General features: G+C 40.0%; 1 protein-coding gene across 3 annotated transcripts in view; it reads right to left on the reverse strand.

Annotated features, from left to right (window-relative positions):
- Positions 1 to 9,434, reverse strand: part of Tceanc2 (transcription elongation factor A N-terminal and central domain containing 2) — a 36,706-nt gene extending 27,272 nt beyond the window's left edge. Inside the window, exons 1-2 of one of the 3 annotated variants that reach the window (XM_076862683.2) lie at positions 9,333 to 9,434; positions 8,616 to 8,759 (exon numbers count right to left, since the gene is read on the reverse strand). In XM_076862683.2, coding sequence (XP_076718798.1) covers positions 8,616 to 8,717 — 102 coding nt within the window. In that variant the 5' untranslated portion in view covers positions 8,718 to 8,759; positions 9,333 to 9,434. Of the gene's footprint in view, positions 1 to 8,615; positions 8,763 to 9,308 lie in introns of all 3 variants that reach the window. The other 2 variants (XM_076862684.2, XM_076862685.2) reach the window with 2 other exon arrangements.
- Positions 9,435 to 9,592: the final 158 nt, after the last annotated feature.

The following is a 9,592-nucleotide window of genomic DNA, read 5'->3' on the forward strand; positions in this document are numbered from 1 at the left end:
CTGTGTACTTTGCTATATGCATTTTCAATATGGCAATTTAAATAAAAATCAACTATCTAAAAGTCCCATCTCCCTCCCCTGCCTGGGGTCTGCTTCAAGTCTAGAAGCCATGGTGGGAGGAGGATATGTTTGACTCCTCTATTCCCCGGCCTTGGTTTCTCCTCTTCCCCAATATGTTTATTTGCTTTGGTTCCCCATTCATCCAGGTTCAAAGCTGGGAAAAGGAAAGGAGCAAAGGAAAAGTTTTACTTTGTTGTGATACTATGCTAATCAGGTTTTAGTGCTCTTTGAATTGGCAGATATTTGAAGTTGACTCTTTCTTTTTCTCTCAGGGTGGCTTTTGTAGTTCCTTGGAGAGCTCCCATTGCTGAGATCTCACTTTTGGTACCCATAATGTGGACAGTGCTTCTTCCAGCCACCCACTTACAAGTCCTCCCTTAAGTTCCCAGTTTTTGGCAACCCACTTCACACAGACTCTCTCTGTAGGTGTCCAAGGATTCTTGTAAACCCAGCCACTTTAATTCTATTCTATGCCAGCCAGCATTTTCTCCCATGATTGCCCACATCTTTGTCCTAAAAGTTTCCAAGAGTATCAGCCTTCCCCAGTCACTTCTCTCTCTGGCATTAGTCACTCCATCTTTGGATTTTCTCAGGCACAGGTCTAATTTCTGAGTCTACCAACTCCTTGAAGCCCAGTTCTCCAAGTGAAACTGCTACAGTACTCTCACTTCATCGGAAGGAATTCTCTCTTCCCTCTTATTTAACTTCAACCTTCTTTAGAGCCTCTGGTGGGTAATGGGTTCAGGATTCTAAAACTGGTCAAACATTTCTGTCTTCCCAAGTTCTGCATGGATGGTCCAAAATCTCATTTGAGAACACCATTTGCTACCTATTACTTTGTTCTCAGCCTTTAGGGTCCTTGGCCAAAGTTGAAAAAAATCCCTTTCTATAATCTCTATAATATAAAACAGTATAATTATTGTTAAGTGGCATGAAAAATAAATAAAGGAAAAGGAGCAAATATTAGGCTTTGAAAAAACATTTTTAGTTGTAAATGGACACAATACCTTTATTTATTTATTTTTATGTGGTGCTGAGGATCGAACCTAGTGCCTCATGTGTGCTAGGCAAGCACTCTACCACTGACCTACAACCACTGCCCAAACATTAGGCATTTTTAACTCAACAAATTTGATTTATTGATACTGATATATACAATCCCAATTGATCCATTTTAATATTAGATAGTATTCCATTATTTTTCATACAAATGACTGGAATTTTAAAATCTATTCCCCTAATGGATATTTAGGATTTATTTCCCTGTATTTTTTTCTGTTTACAAACATTGCTTCAATGAACTCCTGCCCGTAACAGCTTTTTGTATGTGTTCCACCCATTTACTTTCCACTTTTCATGGTCAATATACTTTAAATAGCCTAAAGCTACTTTACTTTGCTCCCTCACAAAGAAAAATGTGTTTATAAATATTTTATTAAAAGATAGATATTATTGCTATCCAACCAATGATCTCTACCTTTTAATATGGATGTTTAGTCCATTGTATTTATTATGATTACTGATTAACAATTAGGCATCACTTACTCTCCTATGTAATGGACCAAGTTTAGTTTTGTTTTTTTCTTTATGGTTTGGAAGTTAGACACCATATTTCTTTCATTTTAGTGTTTACTTTTATCATTTTAAGATATTTATTCAACAAAATCTATATATCTTCTCCCCAAAAGCCTTTATTTCAAAAACTCTTATTAATATCTTATTTTCTTTCATGTTTGTATCTCTTTATTTCTTTGTAATGCAGATAGATCTAGCTTCCAATTCACCAATTCTCTCTTTAGCTATGGCTTGTCTATTTTTAAATACAGAACAATATGTTTCTTCTCCAACAAATATATTTTTTCATTGAACAAGTTCTGTTCTTTCCTCCAAACTTGCCTGTGTTCTTTACATACTATCCTGTTTTTATGATTTCTATTCATGTCCTTATTCCCACTTCCATGAACATTCTAAATATATTTCAATTAAAATCTCTTTTAGATTGTTCTCTTACCTCCAATTCTTGAGATGGAGAATCTATAAAGCTTATAATTTTTTGACTTTGAGTTCATTTTTAAAAGGGGATTATTTTCCATGGACATTCTATATATCCTAGGATGTGAAGTACTTAACAGGGAAATCTCTCATTTGCCCCTGCCAAGGACCTTGGATTCTCCTGGTACTAGATCAGATTTTATGTGAAATTTCTTTCAGCTTTGCAGACAGTATGAACTTAAAATAAATAAATAAATAGATAGATATATAGATATATATATATATTCATGCACAGCAGTAAGTGTGTGATTTTAATGTATTATATAGTCAACTCTTTTTCCATCTAAGACCTGGAGAAATGATTACAGTCTTCATGCTGTTTTCCTGGACTAATGGATGAATTTTTGTTTTTGTTTTTTTAACTGCCGGCCCCTGAATCGAACCTGGGCCGCATGCGTGCCAGGCAAGCGCGCTACCGCTTGAGCCACATCCCCAGCCCCTTTTTTTAACTTTATTTACTTATTTTTATGTGATGCTGAGGATTGAACCCAGTGCTTCACGTGCTAGGCAAGCGCTGTACCACTGAGCCACAACCCCAACCCAGTGGATAAAATTTTTCTAGCTCATTTTTCACAAAAATGGCAGCCCTGCCATTTTTTCATGTGAGGAGTCAGTTCCAGTTCCTATCATATTAGCCTGTGGCCTTATCTCCTGGCCCCACACTGATCTTACAACTCCAGTGCCTAAGCATTGCATCTGATTTCAATATTCACTGGAAATATTTAGCTTCAGCTCCCAATCATAGCTTTTGGTGTCAATTTCTTCTCTCTTCCTGGCACATCAGAAATAATTTCCCTTTCTTGTTTTTTTTTTGTTTGTTTGTTTTTTGTTTTTTCCTTAGTTATAGTTGGACACAATACCTTTATTTTATTTATTTATTTTTATGTGGTGCTGAGGATCGAACCCAGCACATTGGCCTTGCACATACTAGGCGAGCGCTCTACTGCTGAGCCACAACCCCAGCCCCTTCCCTTTCTTGTGTTCAAATTTAGTTCTGTATTGGAGTTTTGTTTTATTTTGTTTTTGGTGCAAGGGTTTGAACCCAGGGGTGCTTACTGAGCCACATCCCCAGCCCTTTTTTGTATTTTATTTAGAGACAAGGTCTCATTGTGTTGCTTAGGCTGGCTTTGAATTCATGATCCTCCTGCTTCATCCTCCCAAGCCACAGAGATTACAGGCATGCACCATTGCTCGTGGCTCCTGGATATTTTTTTTTTTTTTTAACTATATAGCATTTCTACATGGTTAGAATTGGGTTAGGAGTTCCTGTCAGATCATTTCACCATATGAAATTATAGAAGTCCAAACTCTTCAGCATGATAAAAAAGGCCTCTCATAACCTGGCTCCTGATATTCTTTTTGGTCTTATCGTTACCTTCAGATACATCAAATTATTGGCAGCTACCTAAATGAATCACAGTATTTCACACTATTAACCTAGGGATGTTCTTTCTTTGCCTGATAAAAAAATCTACTTATTTCTTAAGACTCTCCTCAAGGATCATCTCTTTTATGAAGCTTTACTTGCCTCTCTCCTACCACATTTGACCATTTTCCTTTAGGTCTCATTGTAAACTGTATAGATTCCAATTACCACATCTACGCTTTCTGCATACATTGCTCAATGAGATTGTCTTCTCCACTAGACTAACTCCAGGGCAGCAACAATATGTTATTTATTTCTCTATCCTTAGTGCACAGTATATATAAGTGCACAAAATTATGTACAGTACTATGTTTCAGATCTGAAATTTTAGGAAGAAATGGGAGAAAAAATCTGTTTTCAGAGCAGAAGAATTCTATATATGTTGAAGAAATGTTTCCTTGTATCTGTCTAAATATGAGCCTGAAAATTCTTACCTGAATTATTTAGGATACAAAAGGACATGGAAACTTGGGACAAAAATTATCATTGGGGAAGCTGCAATGAGTAGTGGAACAGTTATGCCAGAAAGAAGATACGCTCTCCATCTGGTCTTTATAGTTAGGGATGGGTGTAATATGAGGTATGACAAAAGCAGCAGGGCAAATGATTTACTCATAAGCAGTAACTCGGGCACTGGTGAGGGTAGCAGACAACATATTGGTTAGTCAGTCCTACAAAGGAAAGAAAGGTTCATAGAACATTCTGAAATGCTAAAACTGCCCACCCAACCCCCTCAAAAAAAAAAAGCATATTCTAGGAACTTTCAATTTAAAAAAATTCTGCTATTGAAAACAACAGAAATCATTTCTCCTTGAGGGACTAATAAGAGATTAACCAAATTAACCTTTACCATTTAAATGTACACTACATGAGTTCTATTGAGTATCACTTTTATTGAATGTGATAAGGCTACAGCAAAATTACTTGCAGTATACTGATAACAGAAGTACAATGATCCTAATATCTCAAGATTTTTATACTTCCTCAGTTTGGCATTCAGAAATCTGCCTTTAGTTTTTTTTTTTTGTTGTTGTTGTTTTTTTAAGTTTACCCTACGGGGGCACACTAGGATCTAGATTGTCTAGTTCAAACCCCAGCTCTGCCACTAACAGATGCATGACCTTAGGCAAGCTACTTAATCTCTTTGTGCTGTATATTCTTCAACTGCAAAATGTAAATGATAAAAGCATACATTTTGATCTGGGGTTGTGGCTCAGAGGTAGAGTGCTTGCCTAGCATGCATGAGGCACTAACTTTAATCCTCAGCACCACATAAAAATAAAATAAAGGTACTGGGCCCACCTACAACTGAAAAATAAATATATTTTTTTAAAGCATACATTTCACAGAATTGTTACTAAGACTTTTAATATATGTAAAGCACTAGTACAATACTTGGCCCATAGAAATGGGCTCAATTACTGTTAGTCTTTATAGTTAGGGATGGGTACAATATGAGGTGTGGTGTGACAAAAGCAGTAGGGCAAATGATTTTACTCATAAGCAATAATCTGGGCACTGGTGGGGGCAGCAGACATTGTTGGTTAGTCAGTCCTATAAAGGAAAGAAAGGTTCATAGAACCTTCAGCTCTTTTACTACAAAAGTTACTCCTATTTCATGCATAAGAAGAGCAAACAATTAGTTTCTACTAATAGACAGCACAATGCTCAGTCCTATGAACATGCATTTATTTGGTTAGTCCTCACAGTGATTCTGCAGGTTAGGTACTATTAGGTGTTATCCTTATGTGACTGATGAGAAAACCAAAAACTTCAATATTCAGTAAATTCCTGGAATTAAAACATGATGCTGGTGTGTGGGAATAAGTCCCTCAGCAGAGAGTGGACCTAGCTAACAGTCTAGAATTCAGTTAGCTCACCTTGCCTTCAATTTGCCATTCTACACACCTGAAAGTAAGCACCATGCATTTATAAAAGAAAACAGCCAGCTGTTGTGGTGCATGCTTGTAATCCCAACTACTCAGGAGGCAGGAAGATTGCAAGCTTAAGTTATCCAGCCTGGATAACTCTGTGAAACCCTGGGGGCTGGGGATGCAGCTCAGTGGTGGAGTGCTTGCCTAGCATGTGCAAGACCTGGGTTCAATCCCCAGTACTGAAGAAAGAAAGAAAACAGCAACTGCCACTTGTGGAACAGTTACATGCCAATACTTCCCTCTAGCCAAACCTTCCCGTCCCTTTAAGGTGTCCTATCACATAGCCTTCTCTGACCACTAAAATAGACACTGCAATGTTTTCATTCTTAACAAGTCCTGTGCTAAGGTACTAAGGACACAAAATTATTATACTTCCTCAGCTCAAGATTCAGAAATCTCTCTCTCTCTTTCGCAAAGTTTAACCTACAGGGAAAATACTATGGATACAGTTATCTAGGAGAAGCTCAGGGCATAGCATGGGACATATCTGATTAGATTGGCTCTGTATCTGGGGGAGAAAAGGGTAGTCAGGAAAGGCCTCAAAGTAGAGAAAACTCTTAAACTACATCATAAGGAATGAATAGGATTTCAGTAAGTAATGATAATACAATAACAGCAAACACTTGCATAGTACTTAGTATGTGCCGGACTCTGTTCCAAACACTTATATATACTGACTTACTCGAATCTCACAGTATCTTATAAAATAGGCATTAATCCTTAGGACACAAAGACATTAAATAATTTACCCAAGGTCACAAAGGCAGAACTGGGATTTTAACACAAATATTTTGGCTAAAGGGGCTGGGGTTATGGATCAGTGGTAGAGTACTTGCCTAGCATGCATGAGACACTGAGTTTGATCCTCAGTTCCACATAAATGTAAAATAAAGATATTGTGTCCACCTAAAAACTAAGAAATAAAATAAATATTAAAAAAAATTTGGCTCAAGAGTCTGTGTTTTTTTGCTTATTTGTTTTCTTGGTACTGGGGATTGAACCCAAGGCTGCTTTACCACTAAGCTATCTCCCTAGTCCCTCTTTTTTTTTAACTTTATATTTTGAAATAGAGTCTCGCTCAGTTGCTTCGTGCCTTGCCAAGTTGCTGAGGGTGGCCTTGAATTGTGATCTTCCTGTCTTAGCCTGCTGAGTTTTGGGGATTACAGGTATGTGGCACCATGCCTGGCAAAAGTCTGTGTTCTTAATTACTACACTATATTGCCTCTAAGACAATGAAGTAAGGCATTTCAGGCAAACAGGATAGTATAGTATATTTGCAAAGGTACAGAGGTATAAAAGAACATGTCATCTTTGGAACTGTGAGAGGTTGACAATGAATAGAGTGTAAATAATGAGTAGGGGCTAGGCATGGTGTCATATGTTTAGAATCCCAGGGGCCCAAGAGGTTGAGGCAGGAAGACTGCAACTTTGAGGCTAGTCTGCTCAACTTAGAGAGACCCTGTTTTGAAATAACAAATAAAAAGGGCTGGGGCTATAGCTCAGTAGTACAGCACCCCTGGTACTGGAAAAAAAACAAAAAGTGTGTGTAGGTAAGCATACATGTAGTTTAATTACCACTACCACCCATTTTCCTCTAGAGGGTCTGACATCATGAGCCTTCCTTTAGTTATTAATATTCTGATGAAACGAGATAACCGAAAACTTGATTATGTTCCATGAAGTCATAGAACTACAAAAGTCGAAGAGACTTTAGAGCTCATCTAGAGTTCAGCAGATCTCAACCACCTGCTGCTTGGAAATATGTTAGATAGGGTATTTGTGGTCTTCACACTGGGAGGTCCTATTTGTGTTTAATGCTTCAGAGGCAGGGATGCTAAACATCCTATAACTCATAACTCATAGGTAGTTTCAAGTAATGAAGATTATCTTGCCCTAAACAACAACTGTGCCCCTTGAATAAACACCAATAGTGTTCAACCTCCCCATTTTGTAGATAAGGGATCTGAAGCCTTAGAGAAGGGACTGACTTGCTAAAGATCACCCAGATCTACAGCAGGGCCCAGACCCAATACTTCTGTCTATGTCCCCTTCACTGCTTTCTTATGGGTCTGGGAAGCTTGTGAGACATATAGAAAAGGAGTCCAACTAAGTATCTAAGTCAAGCACTCAAATTGCTAATTTGTTGTCATAGTTCTTTGTATACTGTCTCTAAACCCAAATCCCCCTCTCCTTTTCAGAGAGACACAGACTGGAAGTTCAGGTTTGGTAGTTATCTGAATAGAAAATTTTGAGATAGATTAGAGCCACCCTGGCCAAATAACATAAAATGTGACAGAACTCTGGGAGCAAAAACATTAGGAATCTAGTGGAGGAAGCAGAACCTACAAAGGAAATGGAAACGAAAAAGTCAAATGCAGGCGTAGGTTCAAGATGACAAAAGGAGCTAACAGCAAGCTGTTTTGTTATTAGTGAAATAATAATCATTTTAGTATTTATTAAATACCTATGTTCATTGGATTTTTTTTTTTAATTTATTTTTTACTTCTTGGCGGACACAACATCTTTGTTTGTATGTGGTGCTGAGGATTGAACCCAGGCCGCACGCATGCCAGGCGAGCGCGCTACCGCTTGAGCCACATCCCCAGCCCTGTTCATTGGATTTTTGTATATATTCCTTGACTATTCCTTGATAATATAAATAAAACTGAGTTCCAGGTAGCAGAGCCCATTAAAAGTCTCTCTGGCCAAGCTACAGCTGTGGAGGCCATGTGATATAGTTGTGGCCGGTAAATTATGACAGTACTATAAGCACTGTCAGTCACTCCTTAGCAAGTCTGGACAGGGCACATAGAATTATATTTGATGGTTTAACATTAACCTAACAAGAAAATTTTCCAAAAGAAAAACAACAACAAACAAACATACAAAACACAAGGGGGCTTGTCCTACCTGCTAGAAGACATATCTAAAAGCCAGAATAATTAGAAGAACGTAGCAGGGATGTGGGAATCAATAAACAGAAGTGCGATAGCATACTGGGAAAACAGCAATGGAATAGTCACATAAACTTTGTGGAAGGGCATAGCAAAAAATAACTCATGGGAATCCCAGAATAGACCCCTTTGGAACTGTCTGCTATCGCAGTTTTAGCACATTTGCTCTAGTCTCAGATACCCTCTCACCTTCAGAGACTCAATCGTGGCCTGTTTGTAAATCTTTCCTCCAGGGTCTTTCTTTTGTGGGCTATTCTGGATTCGAGGCGTTCGAATGACGAATTTATCCATCGTTAGGGGATTCCAACTACCTTCTTGTGCTCGCAGCGTTTTCTGCTTAAGAAAGAGGGCAGATTTTAAAACTTTATCAAGGCTGCCATGATGTGTGTGTTCCCCAAAGTAAAACGACTGGGTTTTCTGGAAGCACTCCTGAATCGTGGTGATTCTTAGACAGTATTAACAGGAAGTAAGAGTTCTTGGGGGCGGGGGAGGGGCTCTGCCTAAGACCTGAAACTATACAGAAAGTCTACTTCCTGGGTTAGGAGGTTCCTAGCTTCCAGAAGCGCAGGCAGTAGAGGGGATCCCGATCTCGGCAAGCGGCCTGAAATTGTCTTCCAACTTAGGAAGGTCGTGGCAGGGTTAGGGTCAGGGTTGTTAAACAACTACCCCACCGCAGCCCCGATCCCAAAGGTTGACTTAGTGACCAGCAACGACCTCCTCTAGGCCTGGCAGGTCCTCACAATAAGCAGCCATCTCCAGGAAGGACTGATCAATGGTCAGAGGAGTCCAACCACCACTGTCAGGCTCCGGACCCCGAGGGAGGAAAGGAACCACCCTCTCTGCCCCTACCCCGCACTCAGGAGCGCGGGAAAGGGCACCCACCACGAAAAGCAGCCCTGACAGCACCTGCGCCTCCAAGGAGCGCCCAGCGAAGCCCCCGCCAGCCGCGAGCGTCGGAGCTATAAGTTCGCTCGCCTGCTCAGCCGCCCAGTCCCCCGAAGGCTGCGAACCACACTCCCCAGAATGCACCGCGAGGGGCGGGCGGGGCGCCCAGGGTGGTGGCCGTCCCCGGGAGCCGCTCCCCTAGGGCACGCCGCCCGACACCGCGGAGAACTACAAGCCCCAGCCTGCCCCGCGAGGGGCGGAGCCGGCGCCGCTCCGCGCCG

The sequence above is a fragment of the Callospermophilus lateralis genome, chromosome 7 (genome assembly GCF_048772815.1).
Source record: "Callospermophilus lateralis isolate mCalLat2 chromosome 7, mCalLat2.hap1, whole genome shotgun sequence".
NCBI classification, from domain to species: domain Eukaryota; kingdom Metazoa; phylum Chordata; class Mammalia; order Rodentia; family Sciuridae; genus Callospermophilus; species Callospermophilus lateralis.